The 22002-nt window shown below is 46.4% G+C and overlaps 1 protein-coding gene across 5 annotated transcripts in view; it reads left to right on the forward strand.

The window, feature by feature from the left end:
• LOC141098559 (cytochrome P450 2K1-like) overlaps positions 1–22002 on the forward strand; it is a 111729-nt gene that overhangs the window by 84081 nt on the left and 5646 nt on the right. For all 5 annotated transcript variants that reach the window (XM_073586454.1, XM_073586453.1, XM_073586455.1 and 2 more), the window contains exons 7-9: positions 5773–5914; positions 15037–15221; positions 15591–15732. In XM_073586454.1, coding sequence (XP_073442555.1) covers positions 5773–5914; positions 15037–15221; positions 15591–15732 — 469 coding nt within the window. The remainder of the gene's footprint in view (positions 1–5772; positions 5915–15036; positions 15222–15590; positions 15733–22002) is intronic.

Genomic DNA, 22002 nt, shown 5'->3' on the forward strand with positions numbered 1-22002 from the left:
TGTTTTTTAAAAAATGTATAAATATAGGCCCATTGGACTCCATTCATCTTTGGAGCTCCACAACATCCTCTCTCCCTCTGAGTAGCTGTCATATACCATCCCTCAGACTCACCCACTCACTACCTTAACCACTTTTCTGCCTTGCTGTCACACTTTCTGTCCTCTGAATTGCCAACCCTTATCCTGGGAGACTTCAACATCCTCACCTCCCCAACTGCATCCCAGCTTCTATCTTTAGACATATCTCGTGGCCTCTCACAACTTTCAACCTCTGAGACATGCAAAAATGGTAGCACCCCTGATCTGGTCTTTTTTCACCTCTTACCCTTTCTCCCCCATGAAATTAGGAGTATAACCACAACTTACACATTTTTCGGTGCTCCCTAAAAACACATGTGTTTAGGGCAGTCTATCACATTTCCTAATCAAAGTCGTTTTTATATGTAGCCTATTCTCTACTTCTCTGAACATAATTTGCCATCAAACACAACTGTGCCCAAAAGCCTAATGCAGCCTTTATCTATCCACCTTTCCCTCAAGATGATTGGACCATCATTGTAAATAAGCACCTGTGCTTTGTGTCACCCCCACCTCATTGTAGATTGTAAGCTCTGAAGAGCAGGGCCATCATTAATTTAGCTTTGTTTGATTATTGTAAACTTAGTAACTTTTGACTGTTTTAGGGGCAGCACGGTGGCTCAATGGATAGCACTGCAGCCTTGCAGCACTGGAGTCCTGGGTTTGAATCCCACCAAGGACAACATCTGCAAGGAGTTTGTATGTTCTCCCCGTGTTTGCGTGGGTTTCCTCCGGGTACACCGGTTTCTTCCCACATTCCAAAGACATACTGATAGGGAATTTAGATTGTAAGCCCCATCGGGGACAGTGATGAAAATGTGTGCAAACTGTAAAGCGCTGCAAAATATGTTAGCGCTATATAAACATAAAGATTAGTATAAAGATTATTAACTGCTGACTTGTAAAGTACTGCGGAATCTGTTAGTGCTCTATAAATAAAGGTTGTTATTATTATTAGTAAATTGAAGATGGCGAAATTCAAGTTCTTAGCTTTGCCATGTGTAGAAGGAAACAATCTTTTATGTGAGCACAACTGCACAAACGAGGGATGGCTGCTGTGCTGACACAGGTGAAAATCGACAAGGTGAAATCGACAAGCTGTTGGACTGTGAGAGAGAGATGTAGGAAGAGATGTTACGGTGGATTGAGAAAGATGGGTTGTGCTTGTTATCTAAAATCAGTAAACAAACAGCAGGAACGGCCACTTCTGCATCAGATGACAGGCTCTCACTCACCCCGACTGTAGCGCGTAAACAAGTGGAGGTTCTGCAGCCAGAGACCTATGTGATATCACTTGCAACGATGAATGAGGGAGGAGGAAGAATCGGAAGATGCAGTTGATGGCATTTACAGTGTTTGGTGAGGCACGCTAGTCTGCATTTGAGTTTCCCAGATTAACACATGTTGATTGCACATGTGCCAGTTCATGTATGCAGTAGTCAAATTATTCTATTTTTTCACTGTACTCTGTCGTTTTTAACAAAGTTGGCAGATAACGTAATTTTTGTTGGTCTGAAAAAAATACTCAAGCTGGCTAACTGTAGACTCAAAAACACTGAAGGCCACTGATAGAGTTGGGGCTGAGGATGCTTGCTTGTCGTGGTTGCATAACTGTCTTCGGGAGGCTGCAACGTAACCTCCTCGTTTTCCTCCTCCTCCTCTGCTGAGCTACTCATCTGCATGCCACTGCGTTTACACAAAGTGTGATCTACTACCTCATCGTCATCCTCTCTGTTCTGTCACTCCTTGCCATGAGAGTCATCCTTCTCCTATTCCTGCCCTGACAGCACAGAACAGTCCGTGTGAGCCTCAAGTATCTAAGTCTTATCAGGAATGGATCACCTCCACCCCACTACGTCGTCCGGCCGTGGATCAAACTGTAAAAAAAAATTTGGGCATCAGTGCAGAAGATTTCCTCCTCTTGACTCTGTGAAACTTTGGAGTACACTTCCGATAGCCAAGGCATAAAATGTGTGAACAGATCTGCAAACTCAGCCATCTGTGGTTTCCAACAGTCAGTTGGGTAATTGAAGAGTTGTTGAAGTAGGGGGAAAACAAGGGTAATTGGGGTGCCACCTCTGAGGACTGTACTGTGTGTGATGTTAAGGTGGAGGAAGAGGAGCAGATGACACTTGATGCAGTGCTTGTCTTCTACTGGAGCACATGTTCTTTCTGGCCCTCATCTACAAAGAGTACCAGCCCGTCCAGTAGCAGAAGTTGTAAAAATGCTGCTCAATAGCTCACTGCATCAAAACAAACCTGCTTCTCATCTATCATATCATACCTGTCTCATAACCCTAAACAGCTTTTCAGTACTTTCAATTCTCTCCTCCATCCACCAGCTCCCCCTCCCTCTCCTGTCATCCCAGCTGAAGATTTTGCCTCACCACCTGTGAACTTGATCCAATACTGTCCCACCTCATTCCAAACCTTACCACAGTCTCCATCGCAAGTCTAACCCATCTCTTCAACCTGTCACTAACAACTGTTGTCTTCCCTTCCTGATTGAAACATACCTCAATCACACCCATCCTCAAAAAGTCCTCCCTTGACCTATTCTCTGTGTCTAGTTATCGCTCCATCTCATTTCTCCCCTATGCCTCCAAACTACTGGAACAACACGTCCATTTTGAAGGGACCTCCTATTTTTCCTCTTGCTCCCTTTTTGACTGCTTGTAATATGGCTTCTGACCACACCATTCCACTGAAACTACTCTGCTTAAAGTCACCAATGACCTACTAACCACCAAATCAAAGCGAGACTTGTTTGTCCGCTTACTTCTCCTGGATCTGGCATCTGCCTTTGACACAGTGGGCCATTCCTTCTTACTACATACTTTCTGATCTCTTGTCATTACAGACTTCGCCCTTTGTTGGACCTCCTCGTACCTAACAGACAGGACATTTAGTGTCTCCCACTCACATCTCACCCCTATTTGCTGGTGTCCCCCAAGTTTCAGTTGCACTATGTTTAAGGTGCGCATGCTCCCTCCCTATTAAAGGGACTGCCCACATTGACCTAAGGCGTTCCCAGGAAATAGCTGGGCAACACCTTCTATTTAAGGCTCATCCTCCGATATGGAGGTGATTCACCTAGGCAATCTTGCCTTGCATGCCTGCTAGTTGTCAGGTTCCCCAGATCTGCCAGTCTGCTTGTCTACCCTGTACTCGTCTGCTCGTACCTGTCTGTGCTCTTCTGCCCATCAGCAGGTCCAGATCGCACCTGCCATTTCCCATCTGTCTAACACTCGGTCCAGCCCTCACCTGCCAGTGCTTTTCTGTTCCTCAGCTGGCCCCATCTGCACCCGTGCTTCCAGTGTCCTTATAGTGCCTGCCTACATTCTTCATCACTCCTTCGGGCTGTAGCAGCCTACCCGCTCTAGGGTGTCAGCTGCAACCCTCTGTAGGTCAGCCCTGAAGTAGCACCTGGTGCCACCTCCTTGTCTCTCTTTGGGTCAGAATTTTCACCTGCTGCCACTTATCCGAATTGGGATTTGGTAGGTCACCTAGTTATGCCCCTCCAGGCTTTTCAAGAGATATGGCACAGTAGTACCACCACCTTGCCCGTTACAGTCTCCATCTGCTGGGTTGACTGTAGTAAAAAAAGGGGGAGACAGAAGCGCACAATAGGGTCTTATCCAATGATATAAACGTTTCACAGATATGGATCCACTCACCTGGTTCAGTTGTGTGGAACACAACAACCATAAGCACAAATGGGTAGGATCCGATGAACTGCAGCAATCAGCCGGTCACTAGAATTGCATATATAGGAAGAAGAGAAGTCCGGCTTTCAGGGTTGACTGTAGTGGAAGAGATGTTGGTCCCCATTGTACTAGTTCTACTCTGTTGCAGCAGTCTACAAAATTGATATTTGTGCCACCTGAGTGTGGCTGAGCATCTGATGCATGTAGTATCAGGGCTCCTAGCACAGCAGGCCTACCCCAATCCCTCACCCACCTTGTCTTACTTTAACAATCAATTCAAAGCTGTAAATGCTGGCTCAGACCCCAATACCTCATGCATTGTTGATTGCTGCCTGGTCATGCTACAATTTGTACTGTGGGTGAATTGAGGCCACTTTCCTGGTGTCTGTCCCATTTGATGTGTTTTGGCAGCTTTTGAGCCCATTTGAAGGTATGTGTATGCTTTGTATTTTTGCCTCTCAATGACTTTAATGGCGTTCGGTTATATATGACGAATATTCAGCAAGCAAATTCGGCGATCGTAATCAAAACCGATCATTGAAATATTCGCTCATCTCTACAAATGAATACCACTTCAGGAAACACGCCTTCTAAGGGAAGTTTTTGCAGGAGGTTTTCATTTCCTGAAGCAGTTTTAGGCTGTGTGCCCACGATGCTATTTTTAAGCGTTTTTGCCGCGATTTTCGGCACGAAAACGCTGCGAAAACGTTTAAAAATCGTGTACAGAACGCCCCCCATGCATTCCTATGGCATTCCGCATATGCTGTGCTAATGCTGCGCTTTTTTCCGCGGCGGAATCGCATCGCGGAAAAAATCGCAGCATGATCATTCTTTTGTGCGGAATCGCAAAGAATTGCCGCGATTCCGCACCCATAGGAATGCATGAGAATCGCTTACTTCCCGCATGTAGCTATGCCCACCATGCGGGAAGTTAAGCGTCTCATGTGCGGTTGGTACCCACGGTGTGCAGGAGAGGAGACTGTCCTCCAGGCCCTGGGTACCATACCCCTGTAAAAAAAAGAATAAAAAATAAAAAATCGGGGTATATTTACCTTCCAACATCCCGCGCTGCCATCCCGGGCCTCAGCGTTCCCAGTAATGCCTTGCGGCAATGTCCTGTGATGACTTAGTCTCGCGTGACTCTAGTGGTCTCACGAGATCGCTATAGTAACGCGAGACCAACGTCATCACAGGTCTCGCAAGGCATTACTGGGAACGCTGAGGCCCGGGATGGCAGCGCGGGACATCGGAAGGTATACACCGATTTTTTATTTTTAACATTTTATCTTTTACTATTGAGGCCGCATAGGCGGCCTCAATAGTAAAAAGCTGTTCACACTTGTCAAACACTATGTATGACGAGTGTGACCAACCTGTCAATCACTTTCCAAGCGATGCTTCAAATCGCTTGGAAAGTGCTTGAGAAAATCGCGGCAAAATCGCAAACAGAATCGCGGTGAATTCGCGCGGAAAAAAACGCGCGATTTCTGGGAAGGAGTCCGGTTTTCATTGTGGGTTTTAGAATGCTACGTGGGCCCATAGCCTTAAAGATTTTTTTTGCAGCCTTCTGAAAGATATTTTTTTCCTGGAGTGTTTTTTGACACCTTTTGATTGGACAATGCTGAGTTTAGCATAGATTCAATCTGGAAATTCTGCAAAGATTTGTCATGCACTTTATTTTTCCCAATAAGCAATTTTCATAAGCTAAAGAGGAAAAAAATACTTTCAAACTTCTCATTTGAGCAGAAAAAGTGATTAACATTGAAATGAAGAGGAGGAGCCTTTCACGTGTTTTTCAAGATATTTTTATGATGGTTTTTGGAGAAAATCTGTGCAAAATATCTTGGTTTGCAAATAGTCTTAGACCTCTCCTTGGTTTAGCTAGCGCCAATCATATTAAGACATACAGGTTCTATCAACATCCATGCCCTGACCTACTTTATTTATACCATTTGCACTAAGGTAATGACTTGATCATCATTTATAGGGAAAACCGGAGTCAACTCAATATTACCACAACGGGAATCTGATTGCTCTGGTGGCCGATCTGTTCATTGCTGGAATGGAAACCACATCAACCACATTGAGATGGGGTCTTCTGCTCATGATGAAATATCCAGAAGTTCAAGGTAAGATGAGAGGCCACACCAGTCATCAAATCAAGGGTTTATTGAGTAACTTTTTCGGTGTGTCGAAACTCAAGATCTGATTTAGAATCATTACTAATCTCTCTTTTTTTGTGTTTTTTTAGAATCATGTATTTTACACAAAACTTTCTTAAAAAAATATTATCATTTGTTTATATTTTAGTAAAATATTAAAAATAATTTTAAAAGGTATGATATTTCCACTATTAAACACCAGGGGGAGCAGCTACTGAAATTTGACAAAATCCTAGTGTACAACTAGCTCACATTACTGCCCTGCAGTAAATATGGGCTGAGTCTGCTGACATGGGTGTGTTGTCCCTCCTCTCCTCCCCTTCTGGGTGTTTGCTAAGGGATAAGAGAGCATGAGATTTAGGAACACAGTGAGCAGCCATTTTGCTGGTGACTGCAAAGTTATACTGACAAGTAGACAGTCACCGAGGATGGCAGGCATCAAGGATTCTGGGAGCTATATGGTGGAGGGAGCTGAGTGATGGTAGCACAGAGTATTTCAAGAGAGCAGTGTGCTGGTCTATGGGGGGCACCCTATTCGGTGAGCAGAGCAGCCAGGGATTGTACATAGAGCGCTGTGTTTTATACACATGGATGGACTGTCTGCTTGTCTGCTCCACAGAAATCCAGGAAACATTTCTGCTGATTGATGGCCTGTTCTGATCCAGACTTTGCCTGCAAAGACCCCATTCCCCTCCTCAGATCCTGTCTTCTCCATCCTGTCCTGGTGATGTGTGAAAGCGAGGTGACAAGTGCAGTCCGGGGTGATGCTGGGAAGCAGGCTGGGGGAAATGTAGCTTTATAGTAACGATAAAAATGAGACCTTTCTCTTCAGCTGCCTCACCAGCCCTCCCCTGACTGCACCTAACTGGATGGCATGCTGCCTCCTCTATTACCCCAGAACAGTGTGCAGGTGCTTAGCCAGAACCCAATGGGTTCCCTTTCTACAGATAATACTGCATAGTGTTCCCACATAATACCACCATATAGATTACAAATAATACCGTCATATAGTTCTCATATAATACGACCATATAGATCACACATAATGCTGCCCAAGTGTTCTCACATAATACCACCATACAGATCACACATAATACCGTCATATAGTTCTTACATAATACCACCATATAGATAACACATAATGCCACCATACAGATCACACATAATAACGCCATATAGATCACACAACACAGCCATATAGATCACACACAATACCACTATATAGATCTCACATAATACTGTCATATAGATAACACATAATACCACCATGGATCTTCGAGGTGCCTATAATCTGATCCGTATACGCACCGGAGATGAGTGGAAGACCGCCTTTAACACACGGGACAGACATTATAAATACCTGGTCATGCCCTTTGGTCTCTGCAATGCTCCGGCGGTGTTTCAGGAGTTTGTTAATTAAATCTTCCAGGACCTTCTATACTCTTGTGTCGTGGTGTATTTGGATGACATCCTCGTCTTCCCTTCAGACCTTCCTTCCCATAGAAGAAGTGTTCGCCTGGTACTGCAGAGTTTACGGGAGAGTCGACTTTATGCCAAGACTGAAAAGAGTTTTTTTGAACAAACCTCGTTGCCTTTCTTGGGGTATATTATCTCTGACACTGGATTGAAGATGGATCCTGAGAAATTGTCCGCTATTCTCAAATGGCCTCATCCCATAGGGGTCAGGTCCATCCAGCAGTTCCTTGGCTTTGCTAACTACCACAGGCAGTTTATTCCTTGTTTCTCCTCGCTGACCAAGCCTATCTCTGCTCTTACCCGAAAGGGAGCTAACCCCAATACTTGGACTTCGACTTGGACTTCGGAGGTCGAAGATGCATTTCTAACTCTAAAACGGGCATTTGCAAAAGCTTCGGTCTTCCATCGTCCAGAGGTTAGCTGGCCCTTCATTCTCGATTGGAGACCGGGAATTGTTGACTATAAAGCTAGCGCTGGAGGAATGGCAATATCTTCTGGAAGGGGCTGTTCACCCCATTATAATCATCACCGACCATAAAAATCTGGGTTATATCCATTCAGCCCAGAGACTTAACCCCCGGCAGGCCAGATGGTCCCTGTTTTTTGCCCGCTTTGACTTTGAGCTCCACTTCCGACCCGGTAACAAGAACATCAAGGCTGATGCACTGTCCAGGTCCCCTCAGTCAACTGAGGCGGAGGAGGTCCCTAGACACATTATTGACTCTGCCAAAATCCTCACAGTGCCTCTCGTGAATCTTGTTACTCCACGAGGGGGATGTAATGTATAATAATTAGATCTGTCTCTTTAAGCAAGCCAGACTTATGGGACTTGGGGGGGTGGAGACAAGAGGGATGAGAAGGGAAGTTTCAGTTTCACTTCTGGTAGCATGGGAATGAAACTGTTATGCTGTGTGCTGGAGGACGAAGAATAAAACATATCTAAAGTTTAATACCTTGAATTCTTCTAACGTGTGGATATTACAACTGGCGACGAGGATGGGATATAATCACCTACTGCTGTGAGTACAGACTATATTTTACCGCTTCACACGCCAGCACCACTGAGAGACTCTATCATGGCTGACTACTTGCACACATTCCCACAATTTGATATGACTGATGTCATTAATCTCTCCCATAACTGGAGAAAATGGCTAAACAGATTTGAGAATTTCCTAGAAGCCATGGACATAATGGAGGAGAAACGAAAGAGAGCTTTGCTCCTACATTGTGCAGGCACAGGAGTTTATGACATATACAGTACGTTACCTGCAGCAGAAACAGACACATACAGCAACTGCACTAAAGCTCTCACTGGCTACTTCAACCCCAAACAGAACATCAGATATGAAAGATATAAATTCAGGATTGCCAAGCAGCTTCCAGAAGAGTCCATAGACACTTATGTCACACGGCTGAAAGAGTTAGCACATGGATGTGCCTTTACAGATGTAGATGATGAAATCCTAACTCAAATAATTGTCACCTGCTCGTCTAATAACCTAAGGCGTAAGGCTCTGCAGCAGGATATCTCTCTACATGATTTGCTCAAAATGGCCCGTGCTATAGAAATAGCAGATCATCAGGCTACTGTAATGGAGAATGAGGATAAATTACATGTGCATAATCTCAAACAGAAAAATTTACCAGACAAACAAGCCCAGAAACAAAAGAAATGTTATAGATGTGGACAGGATTTCCCTCACCACCAGAACAAATGTCCAGCTATGGGACAAACCTGCAGTAAATGTGGAAAAGGGAATCATTTTGCAGCTGTTTGCAAATCAGCGCACTACAAGCCTCCGCTGCCTATGACAAAATCTGCAGATGTAAATGTAATAAATCAGGACACAGAAGAAATGTCTGCGACTGAGAACTATGTGTTCACTACCTCTGTCACTGGTTCAGTACAGTCTCCCTGTGTTACACTCTCAATCTGCAACACTGACATTACCTTTACAATAGATACAGGAGCTTCAGTGGATATCATAGATGGCACTACATATGAACAATTGAAAACAAGGCCAGTCTTACAACAAGTGCAGACTAAAATCTTTCCTTATGGATCTAAAACACCTCTAGCTATAATGGGACAATTTGATGCTGAAATTAGATATAAAGAAAACAGGCAGAAAACCACTTTCCACACATTACAAGGATCGGGAGGCTGTCTTCTCAGCTATCACACTGCCTTGGAGCTAGGGCTCATCCAGATTATTCATACCATAACTGACCCTGCGGATATGGATGTACAAACTATGGTGAACAGCTTTCCCTCCCTATTTAGTGGTTTGGGAAAACTAAAGGACTCTCAAGTACACCTTCATGTGGATGACAATGTTCGTCCAGTAGCCCAGCCTCACAGGCGTATTCCATTTCACCTGAGACAGAAGGTAGAAAAGGAACTCCAATTGCTCATGGATGAGGACGTTATTGAAACTGTTACTGGTCCCACTCCGTGGGTCTCTCCACTTGTGGTAGTTCCAAAACCAAAGACTCCTGATCAAGTGAGACTGTGTGTTGACATGTGCCTGCCCAACACCGCTATCCAGAGGGAAAGACATATCTCACCTACGATTGATGACATCATTCATTTATTAAATGGAGCCACCGTCTTCTCAAAGCTCGACCTCAATAAGGGATATCATCAATTAGAACTGAGTCCAGAGTCCCGATACTTGACCACATTTTCCACCCATGTGGGCCTCAGAAGATACAAAAGATTGACTTTTGGAGTCTGCTCAGCAGCAGAAATTTTTCAGGATGCAATAAGGAGTGTCATTCAACACATCCCAAATGCCTTTAATTACAGTGATGACATATTGGTTTTTTGTAAAACTCAAGCTGAGCATAATCGTGCTCTATATGCTATCTTCGAATGTCTGCTTTCTGCTGGACTCACTTTAAACAAAGAGAAGTGCGAGTTTGACAAGGGTTCATTAGAATTCTATGGTCACATCTTCTCGGCAAAAGGAGTACAACCAGACCCCAAGAAAGTGGAAGCTATCAGAACAGCCTCAATTCCACAGGATGCCAGTGAAGTGCGTTCTTTCCTTGGAATGGCAAGTTACTGTGCTAGATATATTCCGAATTTTTAAACAATCAGCAATCCACTACGGGAACTTACAAAACAAAGTTGTATTTTTCAATGGTCCCAAGACTGTCAGACCTCTTTTGAAACAATTAAAAATGAACTCTGCTCGACAACTACTATGGCTTATTTTGATCCAGCTCTTCGAACTGAACTGATTGTGGACGCCAGTCCCGTGGGACTGGGTGCTATTCTAGCGCAGTACAAGGATAACAATCAAAATCCTCACATCATTTCTTATGCAATTAAGAGTTTAACAAGCACTGAAAGAAAATATTCTCAACCTGAAAAAGAAAGCTTGGCAGTTGTCTGGGGATGTGAACACTTTCACTTATTTCTCTATGGAGCTCCCTTCACCATTGTCACAGATCATCAAGCACTTCTTACAATTTTTGGAAATCCCAGAGCTAAAGTGCCTGCACGAATTGAACGATGGGGCCTACGTCTACAGGACTACAACTATAACATTGTTCGCAAACCTGGAAAATACAGCAATCCGGCTGATTATCTTTCAAGACATCCTACTAATGATGATATACCTGTGCATTCCTCCATTGAAGAATACCTATGTTTTGTTACAGATCATGCCGTGCCAAAAGCACTTTCTCTTGATCAATTTATAAATGAAACAACAAAAGACAAGACACTCTGTGACCTAATACAAATCATCCAAAATCGAAGGTGGCATGAAATTCAAAAGGAAAAATTTCCTGATTCTGAGATTGATCTGAAAGAGTTAAAACTATTCTCAAACGTACGTGAGGAATTATCAGTCACTGAAGAACACCTCATTCTTCGAGGTACCAAACTAGTTGTACCTAAGACTTTGCGTAACTTAGTCATACAGATAGCACATGAATGTCATTTAGGAATTGTTGGCACAAAGAAGTTACTCAGAGAAAAAGTGTGGTTCCCAAATATGGATCATTTGGTGGAAGAAAAGATTAGACGCTGTTCTACTTGTCAATTAATCACTCCATCATCAACCTTAGAGCCATTACAAATGTCTCCGCTACCCACTGCTGTCTGGGAGGAAGTGGCAGTCGATATATATGGACCATTGCCAAATGGCCAATACATTCTCGTAACAATTGATGAATATTCTCGATACCCTGTCATTTAATTTATCTCTTCAACATCTGCTAATAATGTTATACCAGAGCTGGATGACATTTTCTCGGCATATGGTATTCCAAGAGTGGTCAAAACAGACAATGGACCTCCATTCAATGGACATGTGTTTACACAATTTTCTGAATACTTGGGATTCAATCACAGGAAAATCACACCTTGCTGGCCGCAAGCCAATGGAATTGTGGAATGTTTTATGCGCACTTTGGGGAAACGTATCAGGGCAGCGAGTCTGGAGCACATCCCACTGAAACAGTCATTATACAAATTCATGCGTAATTACCGCAATACGCCACACTCCACTACTAATGCTGCTCCAGCTCATTTAATGTTCAGCAGAACCCTGCGTATACGTCTCCCTGATGTGGCCAGCCATCCCCGACCTAGTGACTCCTCAGTGAGATCCACAGATTTCTCCAACAAACAAGCCATGAAACGTTATGCAGACAGAAGGCGAAGGACACAGTCAAGTGCCATCGAAAGAGGGGATGTCGTGGTGGTACGTCAAAGATCAACCAACAAGACCTCACCAGTATATGGTCCTGCAAAATATTATGTTACTAAAAGGAAAGGCAGCATGATCACAGCTGAACGAGATGGACACTCCATAACGCGAAATTCTTCATATTTTAAAGTCATACCGCAGAATGATGACAATGAACTCTCTTTGGTGGAAGATTTGGTATCCAATGGTGGAGAGGACCAACAAGAGGTAGCTGGTCCATCAATAATGAACCCTCTCAATGAACCCAGACGTTATCCTACACGAGAGAGAAGAGCTCCATCGAGGCTTATTGAAGAAGTGTAATTACAGTTTTGTTGTGTTTTTTTTTTTGTTTGTTTTCTCTGGTTTTGGAATTGAACAAATAAGACAAAACGGACATATGATTTCTTTGGACGTTTTCATGTTGTTGCATTTATCAGTAATATGGGTTATTTATAGAAAAAAAAAAAAAAAAAAAAAGGGGGATGATGTAATGTATAATAATTAGATCTGTCTCTTTAAGCAAGCCAGACTTATGGGACTTGGGGGGTGGAGACAAGAGGGATGACAAGGGAAGTTTCAGTTTCACTTCTGGTAGCATGGGAATGCAAGTGTTATGCTGTGTGCTGGAGGACGAAGAATAAAACATATCTAAAGTTTAATACCTTGAATTCTTCATAACGTGTGGATATTACAGGGGACTTTCGTGTTTGAAGGGGATAGAGGAGAGGTGTTACGTTGGGGACACTCCTCCAAAATTGCTGGACACGCCGAGACTAAAAAGACTCTCACCCTCACCTCTCACTATTATTGGTGGCCATACCTCCATTGAAATGTGGTAGACTTTGTGGCTTCCTGCCCTTCATGTGCCAAGGACAAGGTCCCAAGACGGTTACCCTCCGGTCTTCTACTTCCTTTGCCAGTTCCTTGGCAACACATTACCATGGACTTCATCACTGACCTGCCTCGTTCCTCTTGGTGTATGGCTATCCTGGTGGTTGTGGAACGTTTCTCCAAAATGGCTCATTTTGCTCCCCTACCCAGGCTACTGTCGGCTCCTGAGTTAGCCAAGATCTTTATTCATCCAATTTTCAGACTCAGTGGATTCTCTCAGTGCATCATGTCTGAGTGAGATGTTCAGCTTACCTCCCGGCTCTCGAGAGCTCTTTGCAAGCTCATGGACATGTCTCTGGACTTCTCTTCTGCTTACCATCTGCAGACCAATGGGCAGGTGAAACAAACTAACCAGGTTTAGACATCTTACCTGCATCGTTTTTCCAACGCGCATCAAGACGACTGGGTCAGCCTTCTTCCCTGGGCAGAATTTGCTTATAACAACCATCCCAGTGAGTCTTCAACCAATTCTCCATCTTTTGTTGTCTTTGGACAGCACCCTGGTGAACCCCTCCCAGTGACCTCAGGCGTGCCTGCAGCAGATGCCATATCTGTGGAGATCTCTGAAATCTGGAAGGAGACCAAGGAAGTACTCAAGAGAGCTGGGGGTGGGATGAAGAGACATGCTGATAAGAGGCGGCTGGATCTCCCACCATATTGGCCTGGCGATAAGGTCTGGCTCTCGTCTAAATATATTCTACTTAAGATCCCTTCGTACAAGCTGGGTTCCCGGTACATTGGTCCCTTTGAGATCATTGGACGTATCAATGATGCGGCCTATTAATTGAAGTTGTCTGCATTGCTCCTGATCCCAAACACCTTCTATGTCTCTCTCCTAAAACCAGTAGTACTTAATCGGTTTCATTCTGCACTCGCCTCTGCCTCCCAGGCGGTTAGTACTGACAATGTCTTTGAGGTAAGAGATATACTGACCATGAAGAGAGTCAGGGGGAAGACATTCTTTCCTATTGAGTGGGAGGGTTTTGGGCCTGAGGAGAGATTATGGGAGCCATGGGAGAACATTGATGCACACTATATTCTAGGGAAATTTTTGGCCAATCTCAGGAGGGGGAGGCTTAAGGGGGGGCGTACTGTTATGACCGCGGCCTCCCCGCTACCCGATACTCACCTCTCCCCTCCGGTACCTCGGTGTCTCGCTGGTCAGGGGTCGCGGCATGTCCCTGTTGGTCTTGCGGCTGGCAGCGGATCTGCATCCTGCACACATGCACCTTAGGCTGCGGCCACACGCTTTGCCGGCTCTTTAACCATTTGCGGTGCCTGACGCGGAAGCGCCGCTGGCTAGTGGGCTTCTATTGCCGGGTATATCAGGCCACCCTTCCTTAGCGGAGGAGCCTGATTATTGTGTTGCTTTTATGTATCTATTCTTAGGCTCCTCTTTCTGTACATATCTGCCTGTTATTTGTGTTAACCCCTTACCTGTTTGTGTCTTTCTCAGTCCCAGGTCTCATCTTCCTGGCCTCTGGGCTCCTAGATCCTGTCCCGCTCTGCTGGTTCCATGACTCCGGTTCCTGCTCTGTGCTCCATGTCCCACTTCAGTCCTGGTGCCATTTCCCGGTGCCTAACGGTTCTTCTCCCTGCTTCTCCTGTCTGATCCTCTGTTCAAGCGCAGCATTCCTGGTTCCAGTTTCATTGTGCCCAGCCTGCGGTTGTCCTTTTGGCACTATCTCGGTCCTGTCTCTGTTTGTTTCTCTCCAACGACTTCACTAGGAGCCACCCCTCTTGGTACCAGCTGTCGGGGTATCTGAATCCCCTAGGGCTGCCCCTAAAGATCCCTGTATAGGGGTCGGGTTCACCTGGTTACCTTACCCAGGGAGGGTTCAGCGCCATGACCCAGAGGGTCCAGTCCAGGAAGCTCGCCTCTCCTAGTCATCACAGTACAAAAGTACATAATTGAGCTTGGGTCCATTAGGATCTTGTGGTTTCCTTCAATCTGCTTATGTAGGAAGTCCATCTCATGTGCAAAGAACCTTTTTGTTTTTCCTTCTCTAACAGAAAAAGTCCAAAAAGAAATTGAGCAAGTGATCGGATCAGCTCAACCTCATGTAGAACATAGGAAACAAATGCCGTATACGGATGCCGTCATTCATGAGATTCAGAGGTTTGGTGATATTTTGCCGCGCAATGTCCCTCATGTTGCTTCTGAAGATGTCAGATTTAGAGGGTATTTTATACCAAAGGTGAGACTTAGATATACTAACATTTAAATTGTGCTCATCAATATACCATGTGTCCGGGTTTTGCCTTTTAAAGGTTCTATTCAAATATGATTTCATAGTCACCGCTATAGTTTCTGGCAAGCATTATGCATCATATAGTGTAGTGTTATTCCTGCCATCACAATGATTTTACCTAAAGTGGCACCATTGAGGTCAATGGATGGGGTCTCCAGATGAGAATTTGGATCCATCTTACTGATACCGAAATTCCCTGCTGGTCTTCTGAGTAAGACTTGGATTTCCATGGTGCTACATTTGTTTTAAAAGACATTGCAATGTTGAAGTTGTAAATTCATTTTCTCTGATATATTGCATGACTTTTCCTCACAGGGCACTATTGTTATCCCATTACTGCATTCCGTACTGAAAGATAAAACTTGTTTTGAGAAAGCTGATGAGTTTTATCCAGAACACTTTCTTGACTCCAGTGGAAACTTTCTGAAGAATGAGGCCTTCATACCATTCTCACTAGGTAAGGTAGGACAATCCGAGGTCAGGATGATAAATACATTTAAATCAATTTAGGGACTTTTGCTGTGTGAAGCTGCAATAGATGGGAGACAGTTAGGGATGAGCGAGCATATTCGTGGGTACTCGGTGAGTAATGCTGTACTCGCGGTACTCGGAACATCGCGAGTATTTCACTACTCTCCTGGCTATTCGGTTCTCCCGCCCAGCAGTTGCCAATCACAGTAATGGCGCACCCTTCTTGGTTGTGGGCGACATTACTATGATTGGCTGGCCGCCCAGCATCCTATGAGTCATCATAGCCTGGCACTAAGCCCTGCCTCCACCATTTTCTGCACATTGCAGGCAGAACACAGCTAGTGTAGGGAGAGTGTGAGCAGCTGCTAGAGAGAGTTGTGTTTTTTGGTGCAAATCACCCAGAAATCCTCTGTAAAACCCAAAAAAAGCTCTTTTCCCCAACATCTGCATCTGAACATCTGCAACTATGGCAGAAAAATCCAAAATTCCTAAAAAGGCTGTTGTGAAGGGACAGGGACGTGGACGTTGGACGTGGGGTCATTGGTGCCCAACAAGGCACAGAGTCTGGGAGACTGAAGAAGGTTGATGCATCTAGGTTCCTGGCGAAATTTCCCCGTCTGGAACATAAACGGGCCTGGAAGCCAGAAGAACAAGAGCAGATACTGTCTTGGATGGCTGATAAGGCCTCAACGAAATGTTCTAGCAGCACCCAATTGTCCATGACAAAACAGTCTACTGTCCATACAGATAACGCTGGGTCATCCTATTCTCAACCTATTCCTAGTTCATTACCCAGTCAGGAGTCACAGGAAACATTTTTCCACGACCTTGGTCACTCCGAGGATCTGTTTGATCCATTTCCTTGCATTGCCACTGGCCTCTCACCACACGACATTGAAGAGGAACTTGAGGGGGATCGTCTGTGTTAGGAGTCAGATTTCTGCCTCTCCTATGCTGAAATCTAGATCCTCACATTCTGCAGTCTCCTGATCTTCAGCTGCTGCAGAGGAGATTGCAGAGGAGATTGCCATGCGGCAACTTTCTCCAGAGGCTGTTCTTTATTCCTGCATCTGAGCATGCTCATGGGACGAACTCCCATTGGAGTTCGGGAGTCAGGTGTGCAGGTCCTGTGTCGGATCCCATTGGCTCCTCTTGCAGACCTGGAGATTTCCGGAAGGTCCCATTTGCTATAAAAAGCGCGCATGGCTGTTCCGCCATGCGCTAGTATAGTCATACTGCTGCTCTATGTTTGTTGATGGATGCATGGACTGGTGAATGACTCATTGGAAACCCCTACCCTCTGATACTACGTCTGTGAGAGTGTTTGAGTTAGTGCCAGTATCAGCACCAGCGCGCTATTGCACCATTACCACAGCAGCTTAGCGTCAGCATTGCGCCTGCTAGTTAGCAGTGTCTTTGCAGCGGCTCTGTTCTCGCCGCGCTGCAGTTGCAGCTCTATTTGCATTCGCGGTTGCGACGCTCTACACCCGATCCTCTTCGGTAGGTCTAGACGGAGTAAGTACCGCCATCTAGTGCTACTCCTGTGATCATGTACCGCGGGTGTACCGCTGACTGTCTGTGCTCATAACAGACTCAGCGTTTTTGTGTTTTGTGTTCTGTGACTCTGTGAGTTCAACAGAGTCTGTGCAGTGCACTTTGGGTGCAGTTAAACCCTGTGCACACTACCGCCAGATAGTTCTGTCTTCATCTAGCTGCGGTTTTTCCATCCTCCGCACGGTGGACCCCGAGTGGCGAAGGCACTTTATTTATATTTTTATTTAGTGCCTTCTGCCACTCCTAACATTATACTAGTGCCAGGGTCTGGCTGGTGATGGCAGATCAGCAGCAACTCATGCAGTGCATATGGCAGCTTGAGAACTGCTTAGTTACTCTTGAGAAGGTTCTCGCCGCTGCACAAGCTACTGATGCTGCTGTACAGGCTCTAACTGATGCGGTAGGCCGTATGTCCGTGTCCACCCTCGCACCGACAGTCACCCGCCTCCCGTTACCCGATAAGTTTTCCGGGAATGGCGCCTCCTGTAGGGGCTTCATCAGCCAGTGCTCAATCCACCTGGAGCTGCTGGCCGCGCAATTCCCTACGGAACGGGCCAAGGTGGCATTCGTTATTTCCCTACTGTCGGGCAAAGGCCTTGGAATGGGCTACGCCTTTGTGGGAGCGCGGTGATCCTGATATTCGGACCGCAGGGCACCTGTTAATGGCCATCAAGCAGGTTTTCCTCGGCCCACGGGTCACGCACAATACGTCTCTGCAGTTACTCGCACTTACTCAGGGATCCCTCTCGGTTAGCCAGTATGCCGTCCTTTTTCAGACACTGGCATCCGAGTTGGAATGGTCTGATAAGGCCCTTATTCCCGTTTTTTGGCGAGGTCTAGCGGAGCATGTCAAGGATGCTCTCTCTACTAGAGAGATCCCCACTAGCTTGGAGGAGCTAATTTCTGTCTCCTCACGTATTGACCTCCGTTTTTCGGAGCGCGGTATGGAGCGTGCTCACTCCAAGCGGAGAGCTAGTCCGGCTCTCAAATTTTTTGAGCCTCTTGAGCTGCCTGAGCCAGAGGTTCTACCCCCCTGAGCCCATGGAGGTGTCTTGCACCAGTTTTGATACAGCTCCGGCTCCAGTGTCCATTTGCGGTTGTCATCATCTGTGTACTGCTTCTCAGGAAGCCAGCTCCCCGTAATGGCCGGAATCTGAGCCGGTCGGCGAGACCTTTGTCCCTCCTCATCTTAGGGCTCAGGTTCTCGCCTGGGCACATGCGCCCAATGCGCACAACCATCGGGGCTATATGCAAACCACGAAGCTGTTGGCCGGAGCGTATTGGTGGCCCCACAGGGCTCGGGACATCAAAAAATGTATTCAGGCCTGCACCTCATGTGCTCAGGATAGCCTTCCAAGCGGAGAGTGGTGACGACCGCCGACTCACGGTGGCGCTCTGTAGCATCGTCCACTCCCGCTATTTCCCAGGTGTCCCTTCTGAAACCTGGCGACCTGGCCTCCACTGACGCCTTCCATGTGTCCCGGTTTACTGTATCACCTACCAGGACACCAAGCTCGCCTTTGGGCGAGTTTTAGCCCTATGCCACTGTAGGGCACGGGCTGATGGTCCGGAAGGCTCAGGGAGGAGGGGGCCCTAGGAGGGGGGGTAATGTTAGGAGTCAGATTTCTGCCTCTCCTATGCTGAAATCTAGATCCTCACATTCTGCAGTCTCCTGCTCTTCAGCTGCTGCAGAGGAGATTGCAGAGGAGATTGCTCTGCGGCAACTTTCTCCAGAGGCTGTCCTTTACTCCTGCATCTGAGCATGCTCATGGGACGAACTCCCATTGGAGTTCGGGAGTCAGGTGTGCAGGTCCTGTGTCGGATCCCTTTGGCTTCTCTTGGAGACCTGGAGATTTCCGGAAGGTCCCGTTTGCTATAAAAAGCATGCATGGCTGTTCCGCCATGCGCTAGTATAGTCATACTGCTGCTGTATGTTTGTTGATGGATGCATGGACTGGTGAATGACTCATTGGAAACCCCTACCCTCTGATACTACGTCTGTGAGAGTGTTTGAGTTAGTGCCAGTATAGCGCCAGCTATTGCACCATTACCACAGCAGCTTAGCGTCAGCATTGCGCCTGCTAGTTAGCAGTGTCTTTGCAGCGGCTCTGTTCTCGCTGCGCTGCAGTTGCAGCTCTATTTGCGTTCGCGGTTGCAACACTCTACACCCGATCCTCTTCGGTAGGTCTAAAAGGAGTAAGTACCGCCATCTAGTGCTACTCCTGTGATCATATACCGCGGGTGTACCGCTGACTGTCTGTGCTCATAACAGACTCTAGACGCTAGATAGCTCTGTCTTCACCTAGCTGCGGTTTTTCCATCCTCCGCACGGTGGACCCCGAGTGGCGAAGGCACTTTATTTATATTTTTATTTAGTGCCTTCCGCCACTCCTAACGGTCTGTTGAAGATGGCCAAATATTTGAAACCCCACGTCTAGAAGAAAGTCACTTTCATCCACGTGATATATGGGGTGAAGAGGTGGAGGCTGATAGTGATGACACACAGTTGCCATCTGTCCAGTCGTCAATATCAACACGGAAGGAGGATGACATGGACAACGAGGTGGTCGATGATGAGACCACCGATCCGACTTGGGCCGTTGGCACGCATAGCCAGCACAGCAGCACAGAGGATGAAGGTGGATACGTAGCACCAACAAAGGCACCAAGGGCTATTGGTTTGAGCAGAATGCGAAGTGTGTCAACTGTTGCCAAGAGCAATCCCTCTGTGCCCCAAGTCAAGGCAAGGGTGCGTTCAGCCGCTGTCTGGAAAAATTTTTCCGATAGTCCTTCTGAACCAAATGTTGTCATCTGTAGCATCTGCCATAGGAAGCTGAGCAGAGGCCAGGGCAAAGGCAACCAAAGCACCACCAGTATGTGGAAACACATGGCAGCCATGTAAGGGGGGCAAGGACTTTGCTCTGCGAATGTTGATGTTGTTGTGTGCAGTGTACATGTTGTGTGTGTTAGATAAGTTTGGTGTAGTATTAGCAAAGGGCCACTATATGGGGGCACTGAGCTCAACTAGTGAGGAGACGTTAAAAGGGTTATCATAGGGGAGTGGCTAGACAGGGAGAAAGGAGATAGATTTCCCTCCAAGTGTTAGCTGAGCTGGGGGTAGCGAACAGTACAGGACAAGAGTGAAGAACAGCGGAGTGCCTACAGCAGTAGCCAGCACGTAGTGGTGCTGGAGGCCTTGCAGTCAGAGACTGGGGACTGTAAGGGACAGAAGGAGTCTCGTCAGTAAGTCAACTAGCAAGGAAGAGCTGAAGTGACAACCCAAGCCAGTCTATTGAGTCCAGCCCGTGTCTGGAGAATTGCAAGCCAGGGAGGTCCGTGGAAGAGTCCCTGTGGGAGTAACAGCTGGAGTACAGGAGCTTTGTGAAGTGTTTAGTGAGCTGTGAATCTAGAACACGAACAGGAGCAACAGTGCCTTAAGGGGGTGAGCTTTAACGGAAAAGTCTGGTACCTTCGTGGGCCGAAGTCGGGCTCTGGAAGAAGAGAAGTGTTCCGTGTTCATCGTGCTCCGTGTGACGTGTCACCTTGCCTGTGTGGTGCATATATGTGAAGTGAAGGAAGAAGTGACGTACTGCAGTAGATGAAGATGTATTGCTGTTACCAAGTAAAGAGTCCTGTTACTGTATTGGACGTGCTGTGCCCTGAAGAGAATAAGCTGAGTTTTTAAAGTTGATTCTAGCCTCTGTCTGCAGTCAATTGGGTCCCCAAAGTGAACAACATATGGGTGATAAAACAGCCTCCAGCACTTTGAGTACTGGAGCGGCCGCACAAGCTACCCCCCGGCGGCCATGGTATTACAGCCAAGCACCCTAGTTGGTGGGCTGACCAACAGGGTACCAAATCAGTGTCTACGACCACGGGTCAAACCACTGCCATGTCGCCTGTGATACGTCCTTTCCAATCTGCTGGGCAGGAAGCAGGTGATCATCATACCTCTTGCTCACAAGCTGCAATTGCGCAGACACAGGCCACAACAAGCTCATCCACTTGTTTGTCCCAGGAAAGCGTCCAATTGTCCGTGCCCCAGATGTATGAAAGGACGCGGAAATACCAAGCCACACACCCACAGGCACAAATACTGAACACGCACATTGCCAAGTTGCTAGCCATGGAGATGTTGCCGTTTAGGCTTGTGGGGACACAGTCTTTCCATGATCTTTTGGTTGAGGCTGCCCCACGATACTCGATTCCCAGCCGGCACTATTTTTCCCGGTGTGCCGTCCCCGCGTTACACCAGCACATCTTAAAAAATCTAAAGCATGCTCTCACTAACACTGTAACCGATAAGGTCCATCTTACAACAGACACGTGTACTTGTGGCCAGGGACAATATACTTCTGTCATGGCACACTGGCTCAACCTGGTGGAGGGTGGGACAAAGTCTCAAACTGGACCATCAACATATATCCTACCCACACCACTAATAGCGAGCCCAACCTCAATCAGGATTTACACCTCATCATATGCGTCCAGTCTCCCCTCTTCCTCCTCCTCCACCTTGTCATCCTATGCTGAATTACACTCCACATCACTCCCAAGTTGGGAGCTGTGCAACAGCGAATCTTCAAGGCGGCAAAACATTCTGCTGAAGCTGATCTGCTTAGGTGAAACACCACACACTGCAGCAGAGCTGTGGCAAGGAATTAAGCAACAGACCGATCAGTGGCTCTCCCCACTGCAACTC

Source organism: Dendrobates tinctorius, unplaced genomic scaffold, assembly GCF_039654945.1.
Source record: "Dendrobates tinctorius isolate UK_male_01 unplaced genomic scaffold, ASM3965494v1 ptg000093l, whole genome shotgun sequence".
Classification (NCBI taxonomy): Eukaryota; Metazoa; Chordata; class Amphibia; order Anura; family Dendrobatidae; genus Dendrobates; species Dendrobates tinctorius.